The 19,580-nt window shown below is 41.1% G+C and overlaps 1 protein-coding gene across 1 annotated transcript in view; it reads right to left on the bottom strand.

The window, feature by feature from the left end:
• Npepps (aminopeptidase puromycin sensitive) overlaps window positions 1–19,240 on the bottom strand; it is a 78,569-nt gene extending 59,329 nt beyond the window's left edge. Inside the window, exons 1-2 of the mRNA XM_034505236.2 lie at window positions 18,856–19,240; window positions 7,091–7,175 (exon numbers count right to left, since the gene is read on the bottom strand). Coding sequence (XP_034361127.1) covers window positions 7,091–7,175; window positions 18,856–19,107 — 337 coding nt within the window. The 5' untranslated portion in view covers window positions 19,108–19,240. The remainder of the gene's footprint in view (window positions 1–7,090; window positions 7,176–18,855) is intronic.
• Window positions 19,241–19,580: the final 340 nt, after the last annotated feature.

The following is a 19,580-nucleotide window of genomic DNA, read 5'->3' as shown; positions in this document are numbered from 1 at the left end:
TTTTTCCTCTTTTTTTTTTGTGGTATAGAGATTAAACATAAGACTTTACACATTAGGCAGGTGCACTGCTGGTGAGCTAGGTCTTCAGTTTGAGAATTTCTTAAGTTTTTGGAGACTAAACTTAATGTAGCCTACCTAGGTTGGCCTCAAATTTGTTATGAAGTTAAAGGTGACTTATCTGTGGTTCTTCCTCCCAAATACTGGGATTAAAAGTATGTTACCAAGTCTGGCTCAGAATATTTTTTCTTTTTCTTCTCTTCCCTCTCTCCCTTTTTCCTGTCTGTTTGAGCCGGGCATGGTGGCTCATACCTTTAATCCCAGCATTCAGAGGCTGAGGGAGATTTCTGCAAATTCAAGGCCAGACACAGCAAGGTCTAGGACAGTCAGGGCTACACAGAGAAACTGTCTCAAAAACAAAGTGAAACAAAATTTATTTTTATTTTATGTGTATGGGTATTTCACCTGTACTACATATATGCTTGGTGCCTGAAGAATCCAGAAGAGAGCACTGGATCCCCTACAACTAACTAGTGTTAGCGCCAGGTGTGAGCTTCAGCATGTTTGCTGAGATTTAAGTGCTACTAACAGCTGAGTCATCTCTTTAACACATGTAGTATACAAAAATACACATGTATGTACATAAATACATACATTCATACAAACATACACATATTTATGTGTATGACTATTTTGCCTGAATGTGTGCTTAGTGCCAACAGAAGTAAAAAAGAGGACACTGGATCCTGCGGACCTGGAGCTATAGACAGCTGTGAGCCAGCATTAGCTGCTCTCTGCAAGAACAAGTGTTCTCAACCACTGACTCTCAAGCATGAACCATCTCTCCAGTCCCAGAAATAAGTCTTTAAAGTAGATCTTCTAAGTAAATACAACTATACACAAGTATAAACACAGTTTATATTATTTCCTCCCTTCTCTGAGACAAGATCATACTACTTACATGTTGCCCTGAGTGGCTTCAAATTCTCAATCCTCTTGCTTCAGCAACCTGAGAGTGTCAGAATTACACATGGCCACAATGTTTGCCTTACAAACTTTTTTCTGGTTTTTTTTTTTTTTTTTTTGGTTTTTCAAGACAGGGTTTCTCTGTGTAGCCCTGGCTGTCCTGGAACTCATTCTGTAGACCAGGCTGGCCTCGAACTCAGAAATCTGCCTGCCCCTGCCTCCCAAGTGCTGGGATTAAAGGCATGCGCCACCACTGCCCGGCTACAAACTTATTTTAAACTTTACTAAGTGTTTTAAAGGTCAGTTAGGCATGATACATGCTTACACACCCAGCACTCTAGAGGCTAAAAAAAAAGCTGAGTTAGAAGCTAGCCTAGGGGGCTGGAGATGGCTCAGTGGTTAAGAGCACTGACTGCTCTTCCAGAGGTCCTGAGTTCAATTTCCAGCAACCACACGGTGGTTCACAACCATCTATAATAGGATCTGATGCCCTCTTCTGGTGTGTCTGAAGACAGTTACAGAGTGAGTGTGTGTGTGTGTGTGTGTGTGTGTGTGTGTGTGTATTATAAATCTTTCAAAAAATAAAATTAAAGTTAAAAGTAAATGTACGATATGGCTGGGCATGGCAGCGCACATTTTTAATCCCAACACTTGGGAGGCAGAGGCAGGCGGATTCCTATGTGTTGAGTCCACCCTGATAAACAAAGCAACTTGTAGGAAAGCCAGAGCTACATAGTGAGACCCTAGCTCAAAAAAATAAACAAAACAAAAATAAACAAAAACACCAGAAAATTAAATGTATACTATACTTAATATAAACTGCTTAACATAGTGTTGGTTATAACTACTAAGAAATATTCTGAGGGCTAGAGAGTCTGGAGCAAGAATACCTTCATTTTAAGGCCAGTCTTAATTATGTAGTGAGAACATCTGAAAAAAGAAAATGAAAAGAGAGAGAAAGACAGACAGACAGAGACAGAGAGCTACAAAGAAATACTCCTTGGTATTTATACAAAAAAGGACTTAAGGACTTAAGTCCAAACAACCCCTAAATATGGATGTTTATAGCAGCTTGACTCAGAACTGCCAAAGTTTGGAAGCAAGCAAAACATCCTGGTACATGAATAGACTGCAGCCTATGCAAAAAGCAGACATTTTTTTGTTTGAGACAGGGTCTCGGTATGCAGCCCTGGCTGGACCTTGCTGTGTAAAACAGACTGGCACAACTCACAGAAATCCACCCACCTGTGCCTTCCAAGTGCTGGGATCAAAAGCCTGTACCACTACACCCAGCTGGAATATTATTCAGTGCTAAAAGAAAACAAATTATTAAACCACAAAAAGGCATAGAAAACAAAAAGAGCCAACTGGGGCAAACTGCATACTGTATTATCCCAATTGTGGCACTCTAGAAAAGACAACACTATGGGCACAGGGCTCCAGAGATGGCTCACCAGTTAGGTACACATACTGCTCCTTCAGAGAACAATTCCCAACACCCCATCATGCAGCTCACAACCGCTTGTAACTAAGGATATCTAAGGATATTCCACACCCCTTGGCCACTGTGGGCACTTAAAATCATTTGAACAAAGAAAGAAACACACATGTATATTTAAAAATACTAGTAACAAAACAACCTATAGGCACAGTAGCAGTAAGATTAGTGGCTGTCACGAGATAGATGGGGGGAAAATGGACAGGCAGAATAGAGATGGTTTCTAGGGTAGAAAATCAGTTCCACGTGGTTCTACAATGGTGGATGCTTGTCATCATTCATTTGTCAAAACCCACACATAGTACACCAAGATTGAAGCATAAACAGACATTAGATGAAAATGTTTCAGAGGAAATCCATCAACTGGAACTACTTATTGCACTCTGGTACAGCATGCTGACATTAGAAGAAGCTGTTGAGTGCATAGAAACAGGGATTATATAGGCACTCTGTATTTTCTTCTCAGTTCTGCTGTTAACCTAAAATAGCTCTGAAAGTAAAACTATGTTATAAGTGAAATAAGGTGGCCATCTAATTTAGAAAACAGGATTTGGTTCCTCAATGTAGTCCGGAGTAGTCAGGTTGCACATAACTTTACCCATTCCTCAAAAGAACAGAACAAATAGACATTATGTTCCCATTCTCCAAACTCACCACATTCAGAAATAATAAACCAGAGAAAAAAGTAAATTGAAAAAAAAGCCGGGCAGAGGTGGCGCATGCCTTTAATCCCAGCACTTGGGAGGCAAAGGCAGGCGGATTTCTGAGTTTGAGGCCAGCCTGGTCTACAGAGTGAGTTCCAGGACAGCCAGGGCTACTCAGAGAAACCCTGTCTCAAAAAAACCCAAAATAATAATAACAACAACAACAATAATAAAACAAAATAAAAGAAGGAGACAGGCAAGGGTGGTGCATACCTTTAATCCCAGCACTCTGGAGGCAGAGATAGGTGGATCTCTGAGTTTGAGGCCAGCCTGGGCTACACAGAGAAACCCTGTCTCAAATAAATAAATAAATAAATAAATAAATAAATAAATAAATAAATAAAAGATGAAGGAGGAGGTTATTAAATGTTAAGTGTTAAAGGCCAGTCTTGACTATATAGTGCATCCCCTTCTCAAAGAACAAAATGAAACAAAACAAAAACTCTCTAAAAGTAAACCAGATAAGACATAATTCAGTGGCAGAGTGCATGAAGAGTCTGCCCCTAGTAGTCCATCATGTGCCTAACTTCTCCACACAAAACAGTCTAAAAACCTACTAAAAGGAGCTGACTGAATATTCTGAATATTTCAATATTTATAATAGTAGGAATGAAATTCAGGGCCTTGCACATGTTACACAAGTATTCTACCACTGAACTACACACCAGCCATAAATATTTGCTTTATTTTTAAGCATTATTTTGGGGGTAGGGGGAGTGCACACCACAACACATTATGTCAACTTCCACCATGTGGGGTCAGGAGTTCCACCATAGGTCATGAGACTGGGAAGGTGCCGAGTGCCTTTTCCCCTTCTCAGTCTTCCCATTATAAGGGCCACATGAATTTTCAAAATAATGACATTAAGTTGATTTTTAAAGAAAGTGACTAGTGTTATTTATCTATATACATAATTATATATACAATATACAATACTACAAGTTAGACAAGGGCTTACAATCAAGTGAAGAACCATTCTTTGTCATGTTTAACAATTTTTTCTGATGATGTATTTGGCAATATCCTTTTATTGCATTAAATATATGCACACTTCCATAAGCATATATTCAAATACATAGCTGGACTTCAAGAACAATGTAATTTAGGTCAAGCTTATATAGTAAGCCAGAGTGATGCTGGTAAATCTGTAACTATGTACTAGAGCTTTGAATGGACAGGGGAAATCCTTTCCCACACACTAACGCTGCAAGCAGATTATCTGAAGGATACACTCAGGAAAAGGCCAGCACAGAGCTTTCCAATGATCCTTTTCTGCATGGCTTTACTCAAGCTGTCTATTAATGATAAATTAAAAGACTGGTTACCTGTCAGGACCTGAGTTCAGGCACTCAAAAGTTTCGTATTTTTCTTGCGGATGTTGAGGACAACACTAACCCTGCCCTGTGTAGGGAGGTACACTCCTTGCACTGGCTTAAGTGCTAGTATTTCACCAACCCTTGAAGTGCAGAACAGTAAAAAAAGAGTTTTCAGCCATTTTTGCTGAGTAAGTCCTCAGTTGTTTTAAATTAACCATGCTTAAGAGACAGTGCCTTAGCGTCTAACGATTTCTCAGGATTAATGCACATATAACAAGATGACCTTTCTTCACCTATTAAAAACTTACATTCCAACAACGTCATGGCTTCAAATAATTTTCTGGTTGGTTTTACTTTAAAGCATCAAACTTCAGTGGCTCCTAATATCTAAATCAATCTCTCCCCCCACCTCTCTCCAAGGGTCTCACTGTGTACTCCTGGCTGGACTGGAACTGACTACATAGAACTAGTTTGTCCCAAAATTCATACAAGATCCAACTTCCTCTGCTTCTATAGAGCAAGGATTAAAAGTATGGGCCACTGCACCTGGCTGAATCAATCTTTCAGAAAGTAATCAATCATAAGTATTAATGAGTACATGATGGGAGTAGTTAGGTTAAAATGTTCCCTATTACCAGCAAACAGCTCTGGAAAGAGCTGGATCAGATTTATAACTCTGTGTGTGTGTGTGTGTGTGTGTGTGTGTGTGTGTGTGTGTGTGTGTGTGTGTAGAGGCTAAATCTATCAGTGTTACTTATATAAACCTTAAAATATCAAATCAATAAAATTACCATTTTGTAAATTATGTTCTAATATCAAATGAGCTCGCGCATGATTCTAGGTTTCTCTTGATACTACAGGAGAAAGGACTCAGCGATGTGCCTTAACTAGTTCTGAAGGAAAATTTTGTTGTTTTTGTTTTTTCCAAGACAGGGTTTCTCTGTGTAGTCCTGGCTGTCCTGGAACTCACTTTGTAGACCAGGCTGGCCTCGAAATCAGAAATCTGCCTCCCAAGTACAGGGATTAAAGGTGTGCGCCACCACTGCCCCGCAAGTACTGACTGAGATGTTCATTAACTGAAAGCTACTCTTGATGGAAGTATCTCAAGTGTTTCTAGTTTTCCTTCCAAGTGAAGAAACTGATCATCCTGTCATTTGCCAGGCAATGACATTTGCCAGTCCCCACTCATTCAAGTCTAACTGAAGAATTCATTTTTCTAAAGTTAAAATGTAGCAAGCAGTTCAACTTCACAAACTACTGAGCATAAGTTAACTGTAAAAACAGCATGGGCAACAACTATTACCTCATCTTTCTACTATAAGATATCTTAAGAAAAAGTCATGGCACAAATGCTAGACCTTAAAATAAATCTGTATGTTTCATTTCAATATAATATAAAGCAGAGTAAAAAATAGAAACTAAAAAGAAAAAAATTGGTAATTGGGCTGGAGAGCTGGCTCAGTGGTTAGTAGCACTGAGGTCCTGAGTTCAATTCCCAGCAACCGAATGATGGCTTATAACCATCTGTAATTGGATCTGATGCCCTCTTCTGGTGTGTCTGAAGACAGAGAGCTTCAATGCACTCATATACATAAAATAAATTAATTTTTTAAAATATTGGTAATTTAATCTATGTCAAGTGAGATTTTCTACAATTAACCAATAAAATATTCTGACAAGGAATGGCAAGGTAAACACAAAAGTAAAAAGAAGTTTGGCTCCATTCAGCTTATTTGAGGTAACCTCAATCCTATTCCAACCTTACTGAAACTACACACATCTATAACAGTTCTCATTTTCAAGATGCTAAGAGGGCTCCCACATGAACACACCACGGTTCTTTAACATCTGTATGACAAACACATCATCCAACTGCTAACCTGACCTTGGCCTCAAGTATTTTTCCAATAAGAAGCAAGACTTCTTATACCCAGGTTCAGGGTGGTGAGGTCTTTTTGTTTTTGTTTTTGTTTTTGTTTCTCGAGACAGGGTTTCTCTGTGTAGCCCTGGCTGTCCTGGAACTAACTCTGTAGACCAGGCTGGCCTCGAACTCAGAAATCCACCTGCCTCTGCCTCCCAAGTGCTGGGATTAAAGGCATACACTACCACTGCCCGGCGGTGAGGTCTTTTAAAGAAAAATACATATAAAACTAAGCTTCTTTGATGAAACTTTCATGTTCAAAGTACTTAATTTAAAAAATAACTCATCAGCTTTGTTATGCTTGTTATTATACTAATTTGACATTTATAAAATGTGATTTCCCAGGAAAACTACATAAGTTAACATAAGTTATTTCAAGGAGAATTTAAATTCTGACTTTCCTTTTATCTCAGCGTACACTTAGATAATACTATTCAAACAGTCCCATAAACAACTAACTTTCTTTGCTTTGTTTTGTAGTTTTTTGAGACAGAGTCTCACATGTACACCAGGTTGGTCAGAAACAGTCTGTTTGCCTTGGCCTCCCAAATCCTGGGCTTACAGTGATGTACCACAGTGCCCAGCACATGTTAAAGCAAGCAGTACTGGAGTTTCAATCTGAAAGACTTAAGTCAGTCAGGCTCTGTCTCTCACATATACCAAGTTAAAACACAAAACAGTTCCTTACCTTCATCTCCTTCTGGCACATATGAAGCTGTAATAATGTCAATATCAGCACAATTCATCACAATTTGATTGGTTGCCTGCCTTACCTAAGAAAAGAAAAACCAGCTATTATCAGAAATAGCACATTCAACCTGAGCTAATGATTCATGCAAATTTTTAAAATCTAGATTGATTATTTATGGTAAAAATAAATGAGTTTTCATACTTCAAAGCAACTCACTTTTTCTAAATTATATTAAAAGCAATAATGCATGTTTACATTTTTTATACTATTTAAATATCTGATCAATATATAAAATCTTCTCTACTTAAATCTTTATATAAAATTTTTCATTTTATATTGGGGATTGGACAGACAGCGCAGCCACTAAAAGAAAAAGGGTAGAGTTCAGTTCCCAACATCCCATCCATACACAGGAAACACACAACTGTCTATAACCTCAATTGACAGGGGATCTGTCTCTGGCCTCTATGGGCATTTATGGGTACACACCCCCACGTGCACACGCACAACACATACACAAAATAAAAATCTAAATAAAATAAAATATAAAAAAGAATACTTTTTTTTGGGGGGGGGGTGGGGGGGTCGAGACAGGGTTTCTCTGTGTAGCCCTGGCTGTCTTGGAACTCACTCTGTAGACCAGGCTGGCCTTGAACTCAGAAATCCGCCTGCCTCTGCCTCCCAAGTTCTGGGATTAAGGGCGTGCGTCACCACCCGGCAAAAGAATGCTTTTTAAGGTCTGGAGAGATGCACTGACTGTTGTCCATCAACCACATGGTGGCTCACAACCATCTGTAATGGAATCCAATGCTCTCTTCTGGTGTGTCTGAAGACAGTGACAGTGTACTCACATTCATAAAATAAATTGTTTTTAAAAAATGCTTTTTAAAACTGCACAACTTAGCATAAACTCTCCAGTCCCACCTGGGATTCCTTTGTCCAGCATATACAGACTATATACTCTACTTACAACTAATCACTTAGAAATCCACGTTATCAAATTGACTACAGAGATGTACAAGTAATAGTTATTTTATGTCCTCCACAAATGACACAAAGATACAAAAATAATATAAAGTAGGGATTAAAACGTTAAGGACAGAAGAACAAGCTGGGCATGATGGCACATGCCTTCAATCCCAGCACTCAGGAGGCAGAAGAAGTTCAAGACCAGCCTGGTCTACAGAATGAGTTCCAGGACAGCTAGGCTACACAGAGAAACCTTGACTCAAAGGAAAAAACAAATAAATAAATAAGGATGAGGTACAGGTAGGGGGTAGGGGGAGAATAGACTAGTTCTTTTACTGTGTGGCAACACTTAAGATACACAGAAGAGACAAAATATGCCCTCATATTTCAGGTATCCACTAGGGGTCTTGGATTTCATCTCGGGACAACAGGGGACTACAGAATGAATATAATGAAATTGCCTCCCACTCTTTGCATTTTCTAAAGATAACTACCAACTTAATGTTGGTAGTTAACTTAACTGTCTATCTTTCCTATATATGTTCAAACATACAAGAAACTACAAACTGTTTTTACATTTTATACAACTAACTTTATTAATTTAACATTATGTTTTCTGGAAATGGGTTAATATAATAGATACAGACCTAACTTATATCAATGTGTATTTACATAAATGTCTTTGTTTATTTTAAAGTCGGTGTCACTATATAGTCCTTGCTATCCTGGAACTCACAGAAATTCACCTGCTTCAGCCTCCATTGGGATTAAAAGTATACACTACCACACCTGGCATAATTTTATTAATTTGAACTCCTCTTTTAGTATTCCATCCTACAAATAAAGCAGTTATTTATCTAGATGCTGCCTAAAGAAGTTTATCTTTCCAAGTTAAAAATATGTTTTGTTGCTTATTTGTATTTCATATAAATAAAATAGTACTACATTAAACATTTTGGTCTAGTGTTTTCTTCTACATAAGTACTTTTTTTTTCCTTCTTCAGAAAAAGAACCCCAATGGTAGTTTTTCTAGACTGTAGGATATATCTCAACAATACCAATACTTAACAAATTCCCTCCAGAATGATCCAACTGACATTCCACTGTGCAAAGAACAAAGAAATTCAGTCCCTTCTAAACCACTTTAAAATGTCTTAACAATCTGGTGAATATTAATAACATTCTATGGTTTTAATTATAATCTCCTGAGTTACTAACACTGATTTTTAAACATCTTGTGTTTTCCCTTGAGAGTCTGTTTAAACTCTTATCCCTTAAGAATATACAAGGTCCTTGGTTCAAGATTCAAAACACACACACCACACTTTTTTTTAAAAAAATAATTCTTATAAATCTTCCTGTTTCAAAACAAAAATGTCACCTAACTTAATTTTTTTTAAGTGGCAATATTCCTTCCCATTGTATTTTATCAGAACATACCAATCAGTTCCCAAAACCTTTATACCCAACTGGTCATGGACAATAAACCTTTTGCCTACTCATAAACTCAATTTGAAAAGGAGGGTGGGAGCCAGGAACAGTGAGGCATGCCTGTAATTCCAGTACTCAGAAGACAGATAGGAGGCTTTGAGTTCAAGACCTACAGGGGTCACATAACAATACCTTCCCTTAAAAAAAAAAAAAAAAATGGTGGCAGAAGATGGCTCTGTGGGTAAAGACTCCTGCTGTCAATCCTGACAAACTCAATCTGATCCCCTGGACCTTTATATACACCATGGCATCCCCAAATCCTCCCCAACAAATAATGAATGCAATTTTTTGAAAAAAAAAAAAAAAAGAAAGAAAGAAATGGAGAGGAAAGGAAGCACTTAACTAGAGTTTGCTCCAAAGAGAAAAATGAGTATTTTTCAAAGTTTGAAACAACTGGTTTCGTTGCTGATCTAATCCTCATCTAGGCAACCATTTGATTTATCAATGTCAACATACCTGAACCACACAACATTTACAAATCACATTTAGCCAATTACTACTATAACCACCTTGAAGGTGCTTAAAACATTTACTTTGGAAAACATTGTATTTAACATCAAATTACCAGTATTTTTTCATTCCACCTATGTTTATACTAATAAATCAAGCTATTTGTTACTTAACAGCTTCTTTCTCTTTTCAGGATACTGACATTTTTAGAAGAGTAAAAGAAGTCGGAAGAACAAAAATATGTACCTTAAAAATAGAACTCCATTAAACCTTTTAAATGTCAGTCAATATTTTTTTTGCACCTTATTAGAAATGCATTTTAAAAGGCAACCAAACACAGGATAATCTATGGAAAGTGACTGAGTTAGCATTTACTGCCTGGTAAGTAGTAATCACTTAAAAGATATGATGTACATGTACATGCGCACACGGACATGCATACCAGATTAATTGTATTCTCACATGATTTAAAAAGCAGCATTTACCTAACAGTTTATAAAGTAACTAATCAGTACCTGATTTAAAATTTAAGAACTCTGCTGTATTGCACAAATGTTCAACCAAAGAAAGTTCATTTAAAATAGGCATATGAGCTGGGCGGTGGTGGGGCATGCCTTTAATCCCAGCACTTGGGAGGCAGAGGCAGGCGGATTTCTGAGTTCGAGGCCAGCCTGGTCTACAGAGTGAGTTCCAGGACAGCCAGGGCTACATAGAGAAACCCTGTCTCCAAAAACCAAAAACCAAAAACCAAAAACCAAAAAAAAAAAAAAAAAAAAAGGCATATGAATATAAGCATATGTGCTGATTACAAGAAAATATAAAGTCATCCTTCCATGTTTCTCATACTAACACCGTCTTGTTAGTAAATACCATCTGTGTTCTACTGACACACAATATCAATGCCGGGCAGTGGTGGTACATGTCTTGACTCCCAGCACTTGGGAGGCAGAGACAGAGGGATCCACCCTGGTCTATACAGTGTGAATTCCAGGGCAGTCAGCACTACACAGACAAACTCTGTCTTAAAGAAAACAAAAAAGAAAGAAACAAAGAACAACCAAGAGGGCTGGAGAAATGACTCAGAGGTAAAAAGCATTTGTTGGAGTGGAGAGATGGCTCAGTGGTTAAGAGCACTGACTGCTCTTCCAGAGGTCCTGAGTTCAATTCCCAGCAACCACATGGATAAAAAAGCATTTGCTGTTCTTGCAGAGGATCTGGCCTGGGTTCCCAGTATCCACCACCATTTATAACTCTAGTTGCAGGGGATCTGATGTCCTCTCTTGACCTCCATGGGCACCAGCATACATGTGGTACACATATACACATGCAGTAAAAATACTCAGACACATAAAATAAATACTTCAAATTAATAAAAAACGAGAAACAGGTATTCAAATAAATTCCCATTAAAACTGCCAATTTCTAAGTTTAAAAAGTGAAATGTGCCAGGTAGTGGTGGCACATGCCACATGCCTTCCATCCCAGCACTGAGGAGGCAGAGGCAATCAAATCTCTGCTGAGTCCAAGGCCAGCCTTGTCTACAGAGCATGTTCCAGGACAGCCAGAACTACTACACAAAGTAGTTGGGGGGGAGGGGGGGGAGGGCACAACAACAAGTGAAACAAGTGAGATGCTTACGTTGGCCTATAAACTCATTTTCAACTCTTCTATGCCATAGAGGAGTACACCGTCATTTCTTTGTTTCAGCTCCAGGAAAGTCTCTGGACTTCTACACAGACTGTACTTCAAACCAGCCACGTAAAAATGGCTGTACTAAAGTCACAGCATGGACCTTGGAAACAATTTGACAATGGAAGATTGGCAGGCACTACAGAGGTAGGGAGCCCAGTGAGCCTTCTCTGAAGTCATGCTACATCATCAGCATGCTGCGCTGGAAGGATGACATCATACTGTGTTGTAACCACATGCACAATAAATACATCTTGAATTTATTACAGTAAGACTCAATAGATGTTTTTTCCCGATTTCCAAATCCAGATAAATTTTTTAAAAATGTCCAGTGTTGTAACTACATACACAATCATTTGGAAGCCTAAGATACTTTCCCTAATAAGTGGCTCCACTGTTAAAACTTTGCAATGGTTGTTACGTTGGTGGAACACAACTATAATTTCTCAAGTCAATGAGAAGCAAATAATCATTCAATTGGAACTGACCTAAATTTTTTTACAAGAGATGCTGAAAAGAGCAAGTTGAAGGAAAAACCAAGTGTGTACTTTCTCTCTCTCTCTCCCTCTCCTTCTGTGTGCGTGTCTCCCCCCCCCCCGCCCTTTTTTTTTTAAACAGAGTTTCTCTGTGTAGCTTTGACTGTCCTGGAACCTACTCTAAAGATCAGGCTAGTGTCAAACTCACAGAGGTCTGCCTAACTCTGTCCCCCCAAGTACTGAGATTAAAGGCATGCACCAACATTGGCTGGCATCTTTTTTTTTTTTAAAAAAAGACAGTTTGTTTTGTGGCTTTTGGAGGCTTAGGCTGGCCTCAAACTTACTTTGGTGACCTAGGGGCTGGAACTTAAGAATCACCTGACTCTACCTTCAAAGAGTTAGGATTAAGATTATATGTATGCACATGCATATATATATGTGTGTGTGTGTGTGTGTGTATGTGTGTGTATATGTGTGTATGTATAAATATATATATACACACATATATATGTGTGTGTATATATGTGTATGTATATATGTGTGTATATATACACATGTGTGTATGTATGTATGTGTATATACATATACATATATATATATATTGCATTTCATTTGTTGTTACATGCCCCCCCCCCATACTAGGCTGGCCTTGGACTCAGCAGAGATTTGACTGCCTCTGCCTCCTCAGTGCTGGGATGGAAGGCATGTGGCGCGCACACACACACACACACACACACACACACACACACACATATATATATATATATATATATATATATATATATAGTTTTGCTGGGCATGGCAACATACCTTTACTCCCAACACATGAGAGGCAGAGACAGGCACCTCAAAAAACCAAAATAAATACATAAAAAGTTTAAATACATAGACCTGACACTTATGTTTTGTGACTACTTATAAATACCATAAAGTTAAAACTTGTATTATGTTGTACTATGCACCTATCTCTAGGTGGATAACAGGAGTTAACCTTTGAGCATGGTCAAACATGAAAATGAATTTCAGTGGTATTCATTATTATTCTCCCCTTTCCCTCATTTTGAGAAAGGGTCTCTCTACGTAGCTCCAGCTATCCTGGAACTTTTCCAAATGGACCAGGATAACAGCAAGTTCAGAGATCTACCTGCCTCTGCCTACCAAATGCTGGGATTAAAGGTGTGTACCAATACCCAGCCTGTATTTTTTTTTTCTGTGGGTGTAGGTGTTGGGGGGGCAGGTTTCATGTAGACTAGAAAGGTGTTGAATTCACTGTGCCGACAAAGACAACCTTAAACTTCTGATCCTCCTCCTTTATCTTCCAAGCAGAGGTTACAGGAAGACGGCACTCATTACCCCGGGTGCTAGGGAACAAACTAGGACTTTGTAAGCTAGAAAGGCACTCATCAACTGAGTTGCAGCCTCAGCCCCTATTTGTGACTTTTTCCAATAACTAGTATCAACAGTCTAAAGCAATGAGGCAAAATATTAAATCTAGGTAAGTAATTTTCTGTATTTCTAAAACATTTCCAGATTCAAAATAAAAATAAAAACAGATTACAAATTACCAAATAAACCAAAAACTACGGCTTAAAAGGTGTTCAAGGGGCTGGTGAGATGGCTCAGCGGTTGAGAGCACTGACTGCTCTTCCAGAGGTCCTGAGTTCAATTCCCAGCAACCACATGGCAGCTCACAACCATCTGTAATGATGCCCTCTTCTGGTGTGTCTGAAGAGAGCAACAGTGTACTCACATACATAAAAATAAATAAATCTTTAAAAAAAAAAAAAAAAAAAAAAGGTGTTCAAAAGTAATCTCTAAAATCTGGGGTGCTAAACTCAACAACAAAACAACTATCAGAAGGCTCGATTCTTGCCACTGACTCACATACAGATTAGAATAGAGTTACTTTACAATAAAAACAGGCTCATTTGTGTAGCAAAGTTCAAAGAAACTTCATAGATAACTCACTCAAGACTGCATTTATCCCAGCTGTATTAAACATTGATAATCTACAACCAGGAAGTTAAACAAAAAGAAAAAAAAAAAGACTTGAACACAACACCAGAATAGATAATACAAAGTCCATACAATAAAGCTGATACTGTTTATTTAGAAGCAAATCTACCAAACTCACTTAGAAATTGTTTTCCTTGACTTATTACATAAACCTCTCCAGACCAAGGATCAGTAAAACAGAAGAGAAGACAGTGCAAAATAGGCAGTGTGACAAGACAAAATCCACAACAAAAAGCAATATTCCTGAGAGCAAGTAACACACAAACCAACTTTAAAGGACAGGTACTAAGTTATTGAATTATATAGTGTAGTTTGACATAACTTCTTTAAGTATTCTAGCATCAATGACAGACATTCAGAATGATCCAGTGCTTCAAAAAAGAAATCTAGAGAATGAATTATAAAGCTTAAACATTTCCACCCAAATGTTTAAATGTTTCAACAGTAAGTTGATTTATATGGAAAATTCACTACAGAATTCAATGTCAAGTGGCCTCAGACAAAAGCTTAATAAAAATTCTATTTTGAGGGAGTGGTGATGCTGGGTCTCTACACTAAGTTCCTGCACAGCCTAAATGCTAAGCATGAACTCTACCACTTAGCTGTGGTTTGCTTGCTTTCGCTCTTTAACTCTCTCTTTATCTTTCTTTTCTGTGTCAATCTGTCCGTCTGTCTCTGTATTTCAAGACAAGGTCTCACTATGCAGCACTGGATGATTTGGAACTGGCCTTGAACTTGTGGTAATTAATCCTCCTGCCCTCTTAGGGCTAAAGTTACAAGCATAAGCAACCAGGCACAGTTTTGTGCCTAATAGTTCTTATTTTATATAGATATATTTTTTAAAAGCTGAACATAAAAATGTGAGCAAATTACTTATTACTCATCTTCTAAAATTTATTTGCTAGGCATTGACCACAGGTCTCAGAAACACACATTCTTACCATTAAGCTATACCTTTAACACCTCAAAATTAAGATCAAATAACAAGCTAACATAATGCAATTTGTAGCATATTATTAATTTTGTTGTTTTTTAAATAATTAAAAACTGTCAACCATGATTATTGAGAAAATATGAAAAATACGGGCATAAATTTTCTTAACACAGGGTTAACAAAAACAATCTCTTAGATGGTAAGCTTATAGCTGCCAAACCACCCTGTGTTACTCTCCTCTCCTCTACTGCCAGTGCAGTTCTCTGCAACATGGACTATTTTGTTGGTAGAGCCCAGAAACTGGCTAGTATAACCCAATTTCTGGGCCTCGTGGATGAATTAATTTCTCTGAGACAGAGTGTTTCCACAGGAGTGTCCAACTCCTGTCCTAGCTACTCCAGCAAAGGCTGTAGTCACAGGCATAAAAGCCTAGAACACAATTTACTTCATCATCAATAATGGCAGATCAGATTTTGAAATCTCTCAAGCATCTACTGATCCAAAACATCAAATATAAAAGTGAAAACAAAATGAACTATAAGCCTAAAAATCTCTCCAGGCCCGTAAGACATTTTCAGAGATTGCAGAGACAGAGCACAGTGGCTCATGTTTACAATTTCTGCACTCCAAAGGCAGAAGGACCGATGAGCCTTTGAAGGCGGCCAGGAATACACAGCTGAGTTCCAAGTCAGCCAGAGGATAAGACCCCATTTCAAAAAGCTGCTGAATTAGAATGGTCATCTATGAGCTGAGCGATGGTTGCACAGGACTTTAATCTCAGCACTCAGGAGACAGGTGGATCTCTGAGTTCAAGGTCAGCCTGATCTAGTGAGTGAGTGCTAGGACAGCCAGGGCTACACAGAGAAGAAATGCTGTCTCAGGGAAAAAAAAAAAAAAAAGGAAGAAAGAAAAATCATCTATATAAAAAGACACTTTTTACATTCACCTTTCAGGAGTCTGACACCTGAGGCCAGGTTAAAAATTCACCAAGTTTCTAACATATAACCTGTACAAATACTCTGCCATAAAATTCTGCAACTAAAACAACCATTCAACTTTCAATACTCCATTTAATATGATATCAATTGCTGACTATCACTAACCAATCTAAAATTTAGAATATTTTTAATTTCCATAATGATAGCACCTAATGCCACAATTCCTACAGCATCAATTCGTAGATCCAGTTGCTTTAACTACTGTTAATTCTTTTACACTTCCAAAGGGACAACTAAAAAGTCTAATTATCCCTTAATCAACTTGTTAGATTCGCTATTACCGATCTTTGTGTTGCCACCTAGCCTGAAAAGAATTTCTGGGTAAAAAAAAAATGTTTTTTCCCCGTTTTTGAAGGTCAGAAAGATAGTTCAGTGGGCAAAGGCGTTTGCTGCCAATACTCTTAAATTCAATCCCAGAGCCAACATGGTGGAAGCATAGAACCTACTCCCCAAAACTGTCCAGTGGCCTCTATGGACATGCATGCCACAGCACTCATGCATGCATGCACAACCACATAGACATAGGCACTCACAGCTGAACACACAAAATAAAGGAGAAAAATCTTTTGTTAATTCTTTGTAAAGTCTATCCTATAAGAAAAAGAGCCAGTTATTTCCTTGTATCAGATTCACAAATCAGCCAAGCTGCTCTGGAGGCTGAGGTGTGAGACAGTGAGTTCAAAGACACTAAGTCCTGCTACTAGGTGGCAGGCGGCTTTGTGCTTCCTCAATGGCAGAAACCAATCTTCCACATGTTTTCATCTCCATTTTGTTTTGTTTTTCAAGCCAGGCTTCTCTGTGTAGGTAGCCCTGGCTGATCTGGAACTCACTCTATTGACTAGGCTAGCCTTGAACTCAAGAGAGCTGCCTGCCTCTGCAGGCTGAGTGCTGGAATTAAAGGTGTGCCCGCATGCTTCAGTAGGGAGAGGGAAAAGTGATTACTATGGAAACCAAGCAGTCTGAGTTAGAACCTGAGATCCCACAGTGAAAGGGTCTGAGACAGAGTTGTCCTCTGACCATACATGCCATAGCTCCCACGCACCCCCACCCACGTGCACATACACACACACACACACCAACACAGTTTGGGGAGGCAGCACGTTGCTGTTGCTGCTTGTTGTTCTAACACTTCCATAAACCTCAATAACCAGTAAACAAATCTGTACTACTTTTCCCTCGAAGTCTTCAGTGTGCAACACCTTCCAGATTTATGAACTCGGGTCAGGGTTTTTTGTTTGTTTGTTTTTTGTTTTTCCAAGACAGGGTTTCTCTGTATAGCCTGGGCTGTCCTGGAACTCACTCTGTAGACCAGGCTGGCCTGGAACTCAGAAATCCGCCTGCCTCTGCCTCCCAAGCACAGGGATTAAAGGCGTGCGCCAACACTGCCCCTGGCCGGGTCAGGTTTTTTTTAACATTAGTCTTTTCTCGTAATTCAAATTCATCCAAGTCTAGGTCCTTCTTCCAAAGGTCACAGGGCACTCTACTGTTGACAGTGATGCTGACAGCATCTAAGGCCAGCAAAGCCAATGTTCCAAATCTAACAGCATACTTTTAAATTCTGTGCTTTTACACCGATTTTCAAACTTGAGTATCATACTTTCTTGGTTTTCATATCACACAAGTACTAGCCTACGTTTCTCTCCTTTCATTGCAACACACACCCTCATCTTTTAGGTTGAGGCCTACTGGCCTGGCTTCCTCCATCACTCCTGTTCCCCAACCCCTAGTTGGGGTAGGAAAAGAAACGGAACCAATTATATTTACACCATTCCTGTCACAGATAGCTATCAAACAGCTCCCAATTTTCATTTCCGATTTCATGTAACACATCATACACCATGGTTATTTATCCTAACTGTTTAGGACCTTTGTGAGCCATCTATAAGGATGGTCTCCAAAGTCAAACAATACTGCCAGATAATGCTTCGGGGAGGAGGGAGGAGCGTATGATTCACCAAAAAAACTGCAAAGAGTAATGGAATATTTCCACCAGTGGCAGGCTAAGACTGAGAGCGTTCTTTCAGAAGAGGGGACTGCTAAACAACCACCACTGAAGCAATAAACCCACCAGCTTCACAGGTTTCCCGAGCAAGGCAGGCAGAAGAGGAGCTGGGGTCCTCCGCAGCTTCTCTGGAGGTTAGGGGAGAACAAAGTCACTGCTGCACTGTCATTTGAGGGGAAGGGGGAGGGGGCGGATCATCCTGGAAACCCGGCCCCTGGGTAGGATCAGGCCGGGAGAATTCGGTGAGGCTGCCTGGGATTAACATTCTCGTTCCACTCCCCCCACCCCCAACCTTCTAGACTCTCCCCTCCTCGCTCTCAAGTGCCTGATGACCGCCCCTAACAATCTATCCCCCGCGGAGTGAAGGGGCGACCAGGAAAGAACGCAGTACGCAGGGCTGCCGCCGAGCATGCAGTCCTAGCCCCTTTTAGTTCCCCACCCCCCACCCAGCCTCTCCCGGAGCTCGGGCCCCCGGAAGGCGGGGACCAGGGGTGCTGCACACAGGTGTGCTGGCCCCTGAGGGGCGCACCGCCCGCCGCCCGCCGCCCGCAGGCTCCCGCAGCGCGGTGCCCGGCCGGGGCCCAGCGCGCCAGCCCCGAGGGGCGCGCCGCACCCGCCTCCCGCTCCGTCCCGCGGCCCACGCGCCCAGCCCGCCCCGGCCTCCAGCCCAGCCCGCGGGCGCGGCCTAACTGCTCGCCCGCCCGCTGCTCGCCCCCGGCGTCCGAGGGTCGCCGTACCTGGGCGGCGGCCTCCAGCTTGCCCTCGAAGGTGAAGTCCAGCAAATCGGGCTTGAGGCAGAGGCTGTAGTTGATGGGCGACACCTCGGCGGGCAGCCGCTCGAAGGGCCGCTTCTCCGGCATCGCGACGAGGCCCAGGCTGTGGAGGCGGCGGCGGCGAGAGGAGCGGCTGAGGAGAAGGAGGGGAGGAGGCGGAGGGCCGAGGAGGAGCAGGCGGCGAGCGAGGGAGGGGACGGCGGCTGCCAGCCACATCCACCGGGCGCGGGCGACCGCCTGCCGAGAGCCGCCGGGGAGGCTGGGGCGGGGGACAGACCCAGCGGGCGCCTGGGCCGGGCGGGCGGCGGTGCGGGCGGGCTGGCTGCCTACGGAGAAGGGGGCGGAGGGGAGGGCAGGGGAGGAGGGCGGGGAGGGAGGCGGCGGCGGCTGCGTGCTCGGCCCCGCGGGGCGGGCGCGCCCCCCACCGAGGGCGCGCGCCGAGGGCGGGGCAGGACGGCGAGGGCGCGGCCAGCGGACGGGAAAGCGCAAGGCGGCTCTTGAGGCTGCACCTGTCGGTCTGTGGCAGGAAAGAGCCGTGAAGGGCGTGGAGGAGCTCCTGAGGTGCTGTGGAAAATGGAAGCCTACGCAGCGGTCAAGTCAGCCGGGGTGACGTGTGGAAACAGCCATTCTACCTCAGCAGTGTGATCCTGACCTGAGGCTCTTTTCCATTATATAGCCAGTTGAAGGGA

Source organism: Arvicanthis niloticus, chromosome 6 (genome assembly GCF_011762505.2).
Source record: "Arvicanthis niloticus isolate mArvNil1 chromosome 6, mArvNil1.pat.X, whole genome shotgun sequence".
NCBI lineage: Eukaryota > Metazoa > Chordata > Mammalia > Rodentia > Muridae > Arvicanthis > Arvicanthis niloticus.
The sequence above is the reverse complement of the archived record's forward strand: the minus strand, read 5'-3'. Positions and strand labels throughout refer to the sequence as shown.